The 14,220-nt window shown below is 64.2% G+C and overlaps 1 protein-coding gene across 3 annotated transcripts; it reads left to right on the plus strand.

The window, feature by feature from the left end:
• The first annotated feature begins 475 nt into the window (after positions 1–475).
• Positions 476–13,648, plus strand: TP53I11 (tumor protein p53 inducible protein 11). 3 transcript variants are annotated; one of them, XM_079103056.1, is made up of 8 exons: positions 476–637; positions 9,711–9,900; positions 10,360–10,517; positions 11,224–11,282; positions 11,520–11,568; positions 11,946–12,042; positions 13,189–13,290; positions 13,509–13,648. In XM_079103056.1, the coding sequence occupies exons 3-8, from the start codon at positions 10,389–10,391 to the stop codon at positions 13,640–13,642; spliced, it is 570 nt and encodes a 189-aa protein (XP_078959182.1). In that variant the 5' UTR covers positions 476–637; positions 9,711–9,900; positions 10,360–10,388; the 3' UTR covers positions 13,643–13,648. The 3 variants fall into 3 exon arrangements, with proteins under 3 accessions (XP_078959182.1, XP_078959181.1, XP_078959180.1); XM_079103055.1 differs by having other exon boundaries at positions 9,804–9,900; XM_079103054.1 differs by lacking the exon at positions 476–637 and adding an exon at positions 871–1,387 and having other exon boundaries at positions 9,804–9,900.
• The last annotated feature ends 572 nt before the right edge of the window (positions 13,649–14,220 follow it).

Consider the following 14,220-nt stretch of genomic DNA (forward strand, 5'->3'; position numbering starts at 1 on the left):
GTGAGCACATGGCGTCTGCCCCAAGCCTGAGCTCAGCAATGGTGAGCGTGCTCACACTTGGATGTCGCTACCAGACAAAGCGGTCCCTTCCATTTTAGACCCCGGCCTAGGTGAGGCCATTCAAGACAGGATGATCTGCCAATCCACGGGGATGCTGGCAGTCCCGGGAAAGGGGCGCTGTCCTCAGAATCTTCAGAACTTGCCAACAAAGTCCTCCTGGGCGGCGCGGGGCCACTCTGGGGGTGTCCCCGTCCTGGATTTCCCTTGTCAGGCGCCTTCTCCCAGGCGAGGGTGCGCCCCCCGCAGGCGATCTCCAGCAAAGCCTTGGTTGAAGAGCCCGGGGCCCGGTCCCCCAACCCCTCTGCTCCCGCCCCGGCGGCCACCTCGGGGGCGAGGCAGCGGGGCGCGTGGGAGGGGACGGCGTGCCATTGGCTTGTGAGCGGCACTAGAGGAGGGACCAGAGCGGACCGCCAAGACTCGGGCAAAGCCTGCGGCGCAGGAGTCCAGCCGGCCCTGCCCTGCCCTGCCCTGCCCTGCCCTGGCCGCCCGGAGCGGCGGCGCGATGTGAGGCGTGAGGGCCGGAGGTCCCCGGGCACGCCAGCTCCGCGCCGCGCGGGCGCCAGCATGCGCTAGCCACGTAAGTCCGCCGCCCGCCGCCGCCGCTGCCTGCGCAGCTCAGCCCGCGGGGCTCCGCGGCCGCAGGGACCGCCGGGGGCAGCAGCACCCGCGCGTGCCGGCGGTGCGCCGGGACCGCCGGCCACCTGCGGGTTCGGCCGGGACCCAGCAGGTCCCCTCCCCGGCTCCGCCGGGCGCCGTCCCGCGGCCCCTTCGCGCTCTCCCGTCCCTCTGACTCAGTTTCCCTGTCCCCCGGCTTCTGCCTCCGCCGCCTCCTTCCTCCCGGACTGTTTATGTCACCTGGGCCTCCGGGTCTCCGGCTGGCGCCCTCTTCCTCGGAGCAAGAAAGAATCGCAGCAGTTTGCCCCTCTCTGGGGTCTCTGTCCCCGGCGCACGATGCTCTGTCCCCTCCCCCTCCGTCTCTGCCTACCGCACCCCTCCCGCCTTTGTTCCCCGGCCCGACGAGTGCGCTGTACAAACTTGCGGGTTCCCCGATCTTCGCCCCCGCAGGGCCGCGGACCGAGCTGGTGGCGGGGTTGCAGCTGCCCACAAGTCTGGCGCGACCTTCTGGTGCGGGGTGGGGGGTGGACGGGAGGAGGCGGGGGCACCCTGCTGCCAGAGAGCCCGGGTCTCAGAAAGTGGGAGGCGGGGTGCGGAGCCGGGCGGCAAGCGACAGATCGGAGGCGGCAGGGGCGAGGCCGGGCGAGACCCCAGTGCCCGGGCTGGAGAGCGGCGGGAGGAACGCCGGCCGCGGCGAAGCCCCAGCTCAGAGGTGGGTAGAGGCGCGCAGGTGGTCAGTGACGCCCCCGCACCTCCCCAGGCCGCGCAATCAGCCAGAAGGGAGCGGTGTGGCGCCGGTGGCCTAGCGCACGGCGGGCCGGGGCCCCTGCGGTGGGCAAAATACTCGCACCCACCCCCCGGGAGGAAAGACAGGAACGGCGTGCACACCCCCGGTGTGCCCCCAGGGCCCGGCGCTCGCTTTGGGTCCCTCTGCTCTCTCTTCCCTCGTCCCCTCCCAATCGCGCGCTCCCGCCTCCTCCTGGCAGCCCTCGGGAAGCGGGTTCCTCCGCGCGAGCCCTGGAGGCTGTGGGCGGGACCCAGGCAGAGGCCCGGAGCCCGGAGGCTTCTCCGAAGCCCGGCGCAGATGGCCAAGGCCGCCTCACGGCCCCACCACCCGCACTTCCTGTTTGGTTTCTTTTAGACAAACTTTTCTGGGCTGGGCCGGACTGTGGGGGGGAAGTCCCCGGGGCTGCAGGAGGCGCACCCCTACTGTGCAGCCCCCTGGACCTTCATCTCTGGTGGCCTGTGAGCAGGGGGCCAGGACCCGCAGCTCGAGGATCCCAGGGACACGGGGGTCTCTTTGTTGAAGAGCCAGGAGGGGGCACTGTTCACCCCTTAGCTGCAGTCGCAGGCGCAGCCAGGCTGAGCAGGGATTTTTGGAATCGGGTAGTCAGGCCAGGAGAGTGTTCTCCAGGTCTCTGGCGTTGCATCTGTAAAATGGAACGCTGTCTCCTGATGTCCCCTTTGGCCCCAGCGTCTTAGAGCCAACTGCCTGTCTTCTTTTGTGCCCACGACTGTTCAAGTCATCGAGATTTTCAAACGTGGAGTGGGACCCACCTGTTCCCTGCAGAGCCCTGCCCTGGGGACCCTGCAGCCTCTCCAGTCCTGCCTGCCCGCCACCCCTGCCCTGGCTCCAAGGCCAGCGCCCTCTGCTAGAGGGGGGCCTACCTCTCCTGGTGGGTGGGGGGCATTCCCAGCACCCCAGGTTCACATGGGTTGCTCTTCACTTTCTCTTACTGAACCACACGTTGTAAACACTATGCCAAAAATTATATATTAAGCAAAACCCAGTGCAATTCCAGCCACTTGGGCAAACGGCTGTGGACAAAAGGAAGCTGCTTGTTCTCAAAAGGGAGCTGACACTTATGGGCGGGGCTGGCATATAACTAATAAAGAGAGTCTATAATGTACTGGGAGCCAGGGGATCAGAGGAGTGTTGGGGTGCTGAGGCGGGGGTGGCACTGCCATCTTAAATAGGCACAGACCTGCATGGTCAGGTAGGCCTCCCCAGGGGGCCGATCACTTTTGAGCTAAAGCTTTGAGGGAGTGAGCTGTGCAGCTGTGGGGAGGAAAGGTCCTGCAGGGCACAGCTGGTGCAAGGGGCCTGGGGCAGGAACTGGAGTTGGGTGGAATGAGGGGGCAGGGAGGAGAGAGGAGGCGAGGCCAGCTGCGTAGGGTGGGAACACACCCCCATTTTTGCAGATGAGGGAATGTTGCTCAGAGATGATACATGAAAGTCACTTCCCTGTGGCCACCCCCTCCCGTGGTATCTCTGAAGCTGGTTTGGCTTGGTTGAGGGAGAAACAGGCAAAGAAATTGAGTTTCCCAGTCCAAACGACAACAGCAACATTATTATCAAGTCTGTTCTACAAGACTGTCCTATTGCAGATGACTTTGTGCCTCTTCCCATCTGGGAGAGGTAGGTATCATTACCACACCCATTTAGCAGATGGGGAAACTGAGGTCCAGAGAGGCAGAGTCCCTGGCCCAAACCATGCAGCCAGTGAATGGCAGGGTCAGGATGTCAGCACCAGCCTTTGAGGACCTACGCCTTGAACTTCTAAGCTACAACCCTTGGTGTTGGGGAGACTCATTCCTGGAGGGAAAAGCACAGGACCGGTCTCCCTGTCAACTGACCCGGAACATAAATCACCTCTTGCTTCTGAAAAAAAGGACTCAACCAGGGAAGCCCCTCCCTCCCTCCAGGGAAGCCCCTCCCTCCCTCCAGGGAAGCCCCTCCCTCCCCTCCCCTCTGCACCCTCCTCTCCAGGCCAAGGTCCTGGGCAGCCTCGGTTGGGGGGGGGGGGGGTTGAGCCCAGCTGCTCTTGTTCTCACAGATCCCTGGCTCCACGGGAGCCGGAAGCCCAGCTGTGCCAATGACAGCAGTAGCCGCCTGGAGGGCCCTGGCATGGTCGCCAGGCCACGGCAAAGGTGGGCCCAAGGTGGGCCCACCCTGGACTGAAAAGGACAGGAATTCTCCACATGGCCTGCCCTTTGCCACTGACCGTGGAGACAGGAAAGGCCCTCTTGGTGACTTCTGCATGGTGGAGGGTGGCGTCAGAGGGCTGGCCCTCCCTCCCACACAGCAGCAGCTGGGCGAGGTCCCCAGGGATCCTGTCCTGCCTTGCCCTCTCGGCCACTCTGGCCAGCAGGGAATGTTTTTGTTTTTTAGCCCCTGAAACTTTGGGCATGTTTATAACAAAAGCTGAGGTTTTCCTCTGCCTTTCTGGAAACTGCACAGCTTTGAAAGGGAAGGGACCCGTGGACGAGGACATTCACCTGGCCCGAAGCGGCGGGGGGTGTGGGGTTGGGCAGGGCTGCCTGAGCCTGGCTGGCGCAGAGGGATGGGTGGGGGAGAGGGGCCTTGGGAGGCAGGAATCGGGCTCCAGGACCTTCGGGGGGTCTGGAGACCTCCTGCCCACTCGTGAGGACGAGGACACTGAGTCCCAAGGCAGGCCCCGGCTCCCAGGGCAGCAGACCCGGCTGAGCTGGGCCTCGGAGCCCTGGCCAGGCACGGTGCGGCCTCCTGGCGGCAGGGAAGCCCGCGGCTGCCAGCGCCCGGCCGTGTTCCTGGAGGTGCCTGGGATCCCTTCCTGGCTCTGTCTGGGGACAGAGCCCTGCCGCAGGGGCACATCAGGCCCTCTCCATGCCTCCCCGGGCCATTCGGGGCAGCCTGGCCGCTGAGCCCAGCAGGGGTGCTGAGACCCGAGAGGCCGGCAGCTCTGCCCTCCGCTGGCTGGTCTGCCTGGGAGGAGGCTGGGAGGCAGGCCCGGCCTTCACTGGCCTTCAGAGCGCTCTGCTCTCCCGGGACCCAGGGAGAGACACTTGGCATAAGCCCCTGCAGCCTCGCCGCAGCTTCCCCCCTTATTCCATGTCCCCAAGGACCCCCCAAAAGATCTGCACCCCAGAGGCCGCTGTGCTGGTGTCAGTAACAGCCCCTCGGGTGCCACCTCTTCTGCCTCTGGTGACTGACCCCAGGGCAGCCTCCCTCACGGTCAGCATCGCACTCAAGATGCGGGCCACTGTGCCCCAGGGGTCCCCAGGACCCAGGCCCAGTGGAGGGCATTTTGCCCCAGGCTGCTGGCTGTCCAGGAAGGGGCCACAGATGACGCAGGCTCTGGACACCCCCGTGGCGAGCCGAGGCTCCATCCCTACCTGCCTGCCACCCGTCCCAGACCCCATTTCCAGCTATTTTGTCCCAGTGATAACAGAACAATGGGCTCCAAGCTGGGGCCCTTCCCAGGTCCCGCTGTGGGTCCAGGGCCTTAACCCTAGAGACGCTGGACCCCAGGAGGCTCTCAGGTGCTCAAGGACAGGTGTCCTGGGCGAGGTGGCTTGCAGCTCAGCTCTGGATTAGAGCTCACCAACCTCCTCCCCTCCTCCACCATCTCACATATGCGCATGTGACGCACACAGAACACACACACACATGCACACATACGCACACATGCACACACAGTGCACACATGCACACACATCACACACACGCACACACATGCAAACATGTACATGCACGCACACAGTACCCACGCAAACACATGTACACACACAAACACGCACACAAGTACACATACACATACACAACACACACATGTAAATACATGTACACACATGCAGCACACACATGCAAACAGATGTACATGCGTGCACACACGCACACATTACACACATACAAACACATGTACATGCACACCGTACACACTTGCAAACACATGTACGTGCATGCACATGGTACACAGATGCACACGCGCGCACACAGTACACATACACACACAGGTACACACATGCACACATACACGCACATACGCTCCTCTCAGGATGTCTAATTAATGCACTGTTCGTGGTTAACTTGGTTTGAAGGCCAGCTCTGCCACGTCCCTCGAGGGACACTTGGGTAAGTCGCTCTGGCCTTCGTTTCTGGTCTGTGAAATGGGGGTGAAGTGGGCCATTGGCACCGGACTGGGTGGGGATCATCGGCTCCTGATCTGGACTGCGTCCTTCCCACCCCGCCCTGCGGCTGCGGGGGGCGCTCTTCCCACAGATGGGGGGACGGTTGCTGCCGCTGCAACCAGCCGGTTAGGGAAGGAAGTGGCTCCTCGGCGGAGGAGCTCCGCAGAGTGACTTCCCCTTCTCTCCGAGAGCTGCCGCTAGCGGCTGTTCCGGGTCCCTTCCTCTCCCCACCCCCGCCCCAGCCCCTCAGGGTTTTTAAGCCAGTCGGGACAGCTCTGCTGGCCACCCGTTTCTATGGAAACCAGGCTTCCTGGGAAGGACACAGGGAAGTTGGGGGAAGTCCTCCAGGATCTGCATAGGAATGATGCCCGGGCCCATCTGATCTGCTGCCCAGGGCTGAGCCGGGCAGGCGCCCATTAATTATTAATTGCTCTCCTCTGTGGGGCACATACCAGGTGCCAGGCCCCTGGGCTGCATGTTCTCATTATTCTGCATCTTGAACCTGTGAGCTGAGTGGAGGCAGTAATCAGCTTTCACAGATGAGGTCATGGAGGCACAGAGAGGTTAAGTAACTTTCCTGAGATCACAGAGCTCTGAAGAGAAAGAGTTAGTTGGTTTCCCCAGTCATTAAGGAAATGTTTCCCCACCCCCACTCTGTCATCCTCTGTTGACACTCGTGTCCCCAGATAGATTCCTCCTTCCTGGCCTGGTTCACACTCTGGGGACCTCACTGGGCTCTGGTTGCTGCCAGTGGGAGTCATGTGGAGATTCCTTCGCTGGCTCCTGGGTCACAGGGGAAAGGACATCGGGTGGGGCCGCAAGGAGCCGAGGCCGCAGAGACCGCCCACTGCGGGTGGCCGGGTCCTGCTCCAGTCGCGCCCGGCTCCTCCCACTCGTGAATTCAGTCCCCAATGTGGGCATTGTCCTGGGCCCAGGGAACACGGGTGACAGAGATCCCTGCCTGGGTCACTCGCCTTCGGCCCTGGCCCAGCGCACAGAGGTGGGGGCAGCGCCAGGGCCTGGTGTCCTGGTCCAGCCCTCCCTGAGCGGGCAGCATGAGTAAGGCGGGGGCGTGCGAGCTGGTGTCCTGCCCAGGGCCACTGGACCCGCAGGGACTGGGCAGCCTGGCTCTGCCTCACGGCAAAGCTCTGCTCCTGCCCTGAGCCACCAGCTCGCCGGGGCCTCGAGTGTGTGGCTAGTGCAGAGCCCTGGCCCTCAGGACCCCTGCCCCGCCACCCCGGAGCCCAGTGTCCCGGCTGCAGCTCCTCCCAGCTCTGTGGACAGAGCACCTACTGTGTGCCTCAGGCCAGCCAGAGGCTCACTGGGGCACAGACCCTTCCGGGCTTCACATGCTCCCTTTGGGGAACCGCACTGCCATGAAGTGACCAGGCACAAGCTGGGGGTGGCCAGAAGGGGCAGACACTGGGCCCTGGGGAGCCCCTGGAAGGGGGCCAGGCAGTGGTGGCCTTGATGAGCGAGGTGCGTGAGGCGAGGGAGCAGTGGATGCTTGGTGGCAGTGGCTGGGGGCTGGTGGGACCTTGGTTGCAGGGAAGCCCCCTCCTCCTCTCTGGCAGCCGCGTGTGGATGGAGGCCCAGCCTATCCTCCGCCCAGCCCTAGGCGGCGTGGGGAAGCCCCCGGCTTCAGAAGGTGCCTGGCGGGGCCACAGGCCCAGTGGGCCTGGGCCTGGAGCTGGCTTTTCACTGTATGGCCGGGTGGAGGAGGAGGCTGGCCCAGCCTCTCCCCTGCAGCGTGGAGGGCGGTTTTTTTCGTACCGGGGATTGAACCCAGGAGCACTCAACCACTGAGCCACATCCCAGCCCCATTTTGGTGTTTTATTTAGAGACAAGGTCTCACTGAGTTGCTTGGGCCTCCCTGAGTTTCTGAGGCTGGCTTTGAGATCCTCCTGCCTCAGCCTCCTGAGCCACTGGGATTACAGGCACCTAGCATGGTGACATTCTTATTACCCCACTTCATGGGGGAAGCTGCCTGAGCAGCGAGTGGTAGTGACTTGCCAAATGCCACCCAGCCGGTGAGAAGCGCAGCCGAGACTCACACTCAGGGCTGCCTGCCCTGAAGCCAGTGTTTGCCTGGAGTGCCCTGGGTGGAGGGAGGCAGGTGCCCTCACCATTTTAAGGTACTGGATGTCTTTTTTAGAACCCCTTCTTTTCCCAACTATGGAGAGGGAGACTGAGGCACAGAGAGGTTAAGTAACTTTCTCCTAGGCACACAGCTAGGAAGTGTAGAGTGGGACTGGAAAATGACCTGAGCAAGGAAACCCTTAGCCATGGCCCTGGCTTTAGCATTTGGGGCTCTTTATGAAGCCCTTGTGGCGTTGCTTTGTGTCTCCTCAGACCAGCTACAGGCAAAACGTAGGGTAGTTGCTCCCATTTCACAGACGAGAATCCAGCGGCTCAGAGACGTGTCGCTTGCCCCAAGCTGAGCTGGCGGGGCCCCTCCCATGCAGGTGGGGCTCCTCAGGGAGTCCCGCCCTGCCGGGCTCGGAGTGGGCCCCACAAGTGCTCTTGGGGTGCCATGCCATGCGCTGGGAGGGGTCAGGGGCCCAGGCGCCGGCTCGCTGGGCAGGACTGTGTGGGCGGCAGGTCCTGCCTCACTGGCGAGAGGGAGCTTGGGACGCCGGGGCCACCTGGAGGGCGAGACCGATGGCAGCAGCGTGGGGGACGTGGCGGCTCTGGAGTGTCCGTGCTGGCCAGGGGACACGTCAGGGCACTGTGTCCCAGAGGTCACCGTAGCCCTGCCGTCCCGCAGCTGAGCACGCCCGGCTGGGCTCTCACCTGAGGGATATGAAAATGTGTGGTCACACCCAAACCCGGGACCTGCCATGACAGCGCTCTGTTCGTGATGGAGGGACACCAGGGGGACCCGATGGCCTTGGTGGTGAATGGACAGCACATCTGGGCGTGGCCAGCTCTGCAGGGGCAGGAGAGGGCCGCATGCCCAGGGCCGGCGCGACTCCCCAGGTCACATGCTCCCTGCTGCCGTGTGTGTGTGTGTGTGTGTGTGCGCGCGAGTGTGTGTGCATGCGAGTGTGTTTGCACGTGTGTGCATGCGAGTGTGTGTGCATGCGTGTGTGTGCGTGCGAGTGTGTGTTTAGCTAGTGGGGAACCCAGACCAGGCGACGGTGGTGGAGGACAGACCCTGCTGCCGGGAGCGGGCTGCGGGCTGTGGCTGGGGAGGGAGTTTTGGGGGTGGTGGCACTTCCCGCGTCCAGACTTGGAGGCGGCAGCTCTGTGGATTATCTGTGGACTCAAGTCCACAGAGTCGCACGAAAGAAAAGTCGTTCAAATGAAGGGAGCACTTGGGGGTGGAGGGGGCGGCCGGGCCAGCCGACCTGGGACGTGTCCTTCCATGAGGGACGGGCTGGGGACCAGGCTCTGCCCTTTGCCTCTCGCGGGCTCTTGTGGGCAGCCAGGCCTGGTGGTGGGAGGGACGCCGGCCCATTACAGCTTCCGTCTGGATTCACGGGACGGTGGTGGCAAGGGATGAGGCATGGGGACAGTGCCCGAGGCAGGAGCAGTGAGGTTGGGTGGGGCCCTGGCTCCCTGTGACCAGGCCGTGTCGTGTGGTGGCAGGGTGCCTCTGCAGGGCTTGGACTCTTGGGGCACGTGCGCAAGGGGCAAAGGAGAGACGCCCCCATTCTGTGGGCGAGGACCTGAGGCAGGGCTCAGGGGCCATGTGGCCAGACATCACCCCACTAACGACCCCTGCTCTGCCTCCTGCTGTCCCTTCTGACCATGGACAGGTGCAGGGTCCCTGCTTATCCGCCCGAGGCCACGGCATCCCTGTGCCCCGGTGGACTCTGCTGACGTGTCTTCGGGCACTCGCTTTAAGAGCTCGCAGGCCTAGAGTGGGGGGCAACCCGGGGACATTTCTGCCCTGCCCTTCTGCAGCCCTGGCTGGGGCTCAGAGGACGTGGCGCTGGCCCGTGGGTGCTCTGAGGAGGGACGGGTGGCTTCTGCGCTTCCTTGCCTTGCCGGGGTGGCTGCCCGGGCTCCCGGGAAGGCCGGCGGGGGACGCGACGGTTGTCAGTCTGGTCTGAGGAACATTCTGGTTTCCTCCTCTGCAGAATGGGTGTAAGTAGTGCCCGTCTTGCCGCTGGCTGTGTCTGAGGAGCCCAGGGCCACCGTGAGACCAGCCTGGGGCTCTTCCCTTTCCTCAGGGACGCTCCTGTCTCCTGCTTGGACGGTGCCAGCTGCCGGGGAGGACGCAGCTCATCTCTGACCGGCAGACCCAGCACAGCGCCTGGCTCCCAGGAGGTGGGGAGACCAGCCGGGTGTCGCCGGCGGCTGGAGTGGGGGCTGTGGGCGTGGAGGGGCGTTGGGGGCCCCCGCCGCCCCGCCTCCTCCCCTGGCGGGTCACTGCCCCCTGGTACGCCCCTCCCCTTGCTTGGGTCCTGGGGTTGGCGGGAGGTTGTCTGGAGAGCCCGCAGGGGACCAGCTGCGCGGCACGATCGCCTGGGCAGCCAGCACGGCCTGGACCCCGAAATCAGAAGCCCTCCCAACTGGGGCAGGCGTCCCCGGCCCAGGCTCCCAGGAGAGCCGCTCCCCGGGCCTGACCGCCCTCCGCGGCCCAGGCCCTCCCGTGTCCACCGGGTCACACGAGTTCCCAGAGGCGGAGGGTCCTGAGCAGCGTCCGCCCCACTGTACCGACGCGCAAGCGTGGCCTCGTGGGGACGCGGCGCAGGAGCCACGGCTGAGGCCAGGTCTCTCCTGCAGCCCTCTGCAGAGGCCAGCTCGAGGACACGATGGCGGCCAAGCAGCCTCCACCCCTGATGAAGAAGCACAGCCAGACCGACCTCGTGAGCCGCCTGAAGACCCGCAAGATCCTGGGCGTGGGCGGGGAGGACGACGACGGGGAGGTGCACCGCTCCAAGGTGGGCCCGCAGCCCTGCCTGCCAACCCAGGCGCCTCTGAGCTGAGGCCCCGGGGGCAGCTGGAGCCTGGGACCGCGGTCGCTGTTGGAGAGACTCGATGGTGATGCCAGGGGCGGTGCAGTGAGGAAAGCCGAGCGTGGGCATGAATGGAGGCCCGCCCGGCGGATCCCACAGCCCTGGGGTGGTAGATGCCATTATTCGCCCACTTTACAGATGAGGAAAACTAACACTCAGAGGGTAAGCCACTTTCTTGAGGCCACACCAGTAAGTGGCAGGAGCTTCCATTTTTTGAAGTTTTATTTTGTTTTGTTTATTTTTGGTACTACCAGGGATTGAATCCAGGGGTGCTTTACTACTGAGCTCTATCCCCTTTTATACAAGCTACATTGTCCTTTTTAGTTTTGAGAAGGTCTTACGAAGTTGCCAAGGCTGACCTTGAACTTGGGATCCTCCTGCTTCAGCCTCCTCATTTGCTGGGATTACAGCTGAGCTTCCTTTCTTAGCCACTTTACTTCCAGCTTCTCTCAAACCCAGTGCCAAGGGGAGGCAGGAGCGGGCAGCCTCAGTGCAACCTGCCCAGCCCTGGGGGAACCTTCTGCCAGGCCCCAGTGGGCTCCTGAGCAGGCCTGGCGCTGTGGGAGGGGCCCCGGCCTGGGCTGCTGAGGGCCCCGCCCCTCCCGCCTCTGACCCCGCCCCGTGTCCACAGATCAGCCAGGTCTTGGGCAATGAAATCAAGTTTGCTGTCCGGGAGCCTCTGGGGCTCAGGTGAGCATCCGACCTGAGTGTTGTTTGTGGGAAACGGGTCTGTGTGTCGGGGAGGGTGCAAGCCCCCTCCTCTGGCCTTGGCCCTGTCTCGCCGTGTCTTCTTGCCCTGTGTTCCACCCCATCCCCATACCTACCCCAACCAGCCATTGCTGGGCATCTTGGCTGGAAAGGGGCAGTCCCCTGGGGCTGGGGCTGGCCCCGGGAGTCCTGGCTATGACCTGGCCCCTGTCTCTGCAGGGTCTGGCAGTTCGTTTCTGCTGTGGTCTTCTCCGGCATTGCTGTCATGGTGAGCCCCTGTCCCCAACCCTGTCCCCCCACAACCTGGCCTCCAGCAGGCAGGTCCTGGGCCTCCCAGCTGGCTGGACCCCTGGACTCAGAACTGGACACGGGCCCTGGGTGTGGCTCCAGGCCCCCTCCTGCCCTCACAGGGACTCCTCCTCACCGGCCCCTGGCAGCCTGTCCACACGCTGGCTCCCGGTGTCTCTGGGACATGCTGCATTCCATGGGCAGTGGCCCTACTCCTTGTCCCAGGAGTCCCAGAGCCTCCTATCCTGTGGATGGTGGGGGCAGTGGTGACCCAAGCTGCCCAAGGACGCCAGCTCTGACACAGGAAGTCCACCCCAGCCCAGAGCCTGACCTCAGAGCCCCTCCCACTGTCCCCAGGCCCTGGCCTTCCCTGACCAGCTCTATGATGCTGTCTTCGATGGAGCCCAGGTCACTAGCAAGACCCCCATCCGCCTCTACGGTGGCGCCCTCCTCAGTGAGTATCCTGGGCTCAGGGACACCAGGGACCTTCCTCTGCACTGGGCTCTCCTTCCTTTGTGAAACTGGCTGGGGCAGCAGCTCCTCCTGTGGTGCGGCTGCTGGGTGTGTGCTGCCATCTTGTGGCCACGGGTGGGAAACGCAGGGGATTGGTGGTCGTGTCTGCCACTATGCGGGCTGTTAGTGCCCAGCCTGGGCTCTGGGATGCAAGATGAAGGAAGCCCAGGTGACCCTTCCAGGCCCCCAGCATCCATGGAGGAGGCAGGCTCAACGCACTATCCACAGAGCCCCTCATGCCCACCTCATCTTTATCCTCGGAGTGTTTAACCCCTTCTGCTTCCTCTAATCTGAGTTGCACACTGCGGCTGTTAGGAAGGTGAATTAGTTTTCAAAGCTCAGCATTGGTGGTATCCCTCCCCTTCCCTACAACATGCTATGGCTCCCTATTGCCTCCAGAATAAATCCCTGGCACCTCTGCCTGGCCTTGAAGAGGTGGATCCATCCCACCTCCTCGTATCTACATTCCGCCTGGGCCTGGCCTCTAGCCACTCCTGATGGCGCCCGCTCCCCACTTTCACTGTGTCCCCGCCTCGTACACGTGATGCTGTCCAGTCACCCAGGGCCGCTCAGAGAGCTGAGAAAGGGAGTGTGGAGCTGAGCTGCACTGCCTTGCCGCAGTGGCAGAGCGGGAGCGGGGACTCAGGGGGTCTGGGGTCTGCTGTGTGCGCATCTGGGCACACCTGGGTGAGCTGGCTCGGGCCGAGCCCCGTGGTGACACTTCCACTGAGAACTGTGGCCTGTCCCGCCACCCCGGGCCAGCTCCTGGGGCGATTTCCCCGGGGCCTGGGGTCTTCTGCCCCTTTGGAAAGAAAAGCCAGGTGGGCAGGAACCGGCGGCTTCCACGCAGAGCTATGGCGGGAGGGCCGAGCCGATCTGGAGCCCGCCCCTCCCGAGGGCAGATGAAGAGTCCCGGCAAGGGAGCGGGGCGGGCCCAGCGTCCCCGGCCTCCCGAGCGCCATGAGCAGGGTTAAGAGCAGGGACCCAGGGGGCGAGGGCTGGGGACGGGTGCCTTCCGCCTGCGAGAGGGCAGGGTGGGGAGTGGGCCGGGGAGGAGGAGCGGCCCTCCCGAGCGCGTCCCGTGCAGGCATCTCGCTGATCATGTGGAGCGCCCTCTACACGGCGGAGAAGACCATCATCCGCTGGACCCTGCTCACGGAAGCCTGCTACTTCGGGGTCCAGTTCTTGGGTGAGTCTGGAGGCCGGCGGTGCGGGAGGCCGACAGAGGGGCAGCGGGCAGCCCTGGCCCCTGAGGTTTGCAGAAAGGCTGGGGACCTGGCCTGGGGGGGGAGGGGGCCGGCGGTGCGGGACCCCCGGGTGCAGAGCCCGTCAGCCGGCTTCCTGTGTGGGGAGGGGAGGGCACAGCCTCTCCCTGACCTCTGTCCCCTGCCTGGCTTCCTCCCGCAGTGGTCACTGCCACGCTGGCCGAGACGGGGCTCATGTCCCTGGGCATCCTGCTGCTCCTGGCCAGCCGCCTGCTCTTTGTGGTCATCAGCATTTACTACTACTACCAAGTGGGCCGGAAACCCAAGAAAGTCTAGCCGGGCCGGGCAAAGGGGTGCCGCGCGGCTGTTCCCCTTTGGTTCCTGGGCGGCGGGAGGGACCCCTGCTCTGGCCCGGCCGCCCCAGCAGGCAGGGGCGCCTCCTCCCCTCCCGGGCCGTCCCCGATGATGCTGCGACCTGGCCTTTTGGGTTTGACATGCTGGCCTGGGAGAGGTGGGCCCATGTGCGCCGGCCCTCACCCCAGCAACAGCACCTCCTCTCCTGGGCACTCTCGGCCTCCAGGCCCCCTGGGCAGGCAGCCCTGAGGCTCAGGGTCACAGCAGTGTGGGCTGAGTGTGCTCGTCCCCTGGAAGTCCTTCTTCATGGAGAGGCTGGGGGCTGCCCCAGTCACCCAGCTAGGGTCCCTCTCTATGCCTGGAAGACCCGAGGGCTGGACCTTGGGCCACTGTCCCTCACCTGGGTCCTCCCCACACATGGGCCCTCTGCGCCCTGAGCACACACACCCTCCACAGCCCAGCCGAGGGCCACAGCCAGGGACAGCTGTGTCCTTGGACTTCTCTGCGACCATGGCCACCTGCAGCCAGAGGCTCTGTCCCCGTCCCCAGGCCTGGTCCAC

The sequence above is a fragment of the Sciurus vulgaris genome (assembly GCF_902686455.1).
Source record: "Sciurus vulgaris genome assembly, chromosome: 11".
Classification (NCBI taxonomy): domain Eukaryota; kingdom Metazoa; phylum Chordata; class Mammalia; order Rodentia; family Sciuridae; genus Sciurus; species Sciurus vulgaris.

Excerpts from the sequence above, each read along its gene's own strand:
- TP53I11 (XM_079103056.1), top strand. The coding sequence starts at position 10,389 with ATGGCGGCCAAGCAGCCTCCACCCCTGATGAAGAAGCACAGCCAGACC. Across the intron at positions 10,518-11,223 it reads GGGAGGTGCACCGCTCCAAG|ATCAGCCAGGTCTTGGGCAA; the intron begins GTGGGCCCGCAG and ends CCGTGTCCACAG. Across the intron at positions 11,569-11,945 it reads TCTCCGGCATTGCTGTCATG|GCCCTGGCCTTCCCTGACCA; the intron begins GTGAGCCCCTGT and ends CACTGTCCCCAG.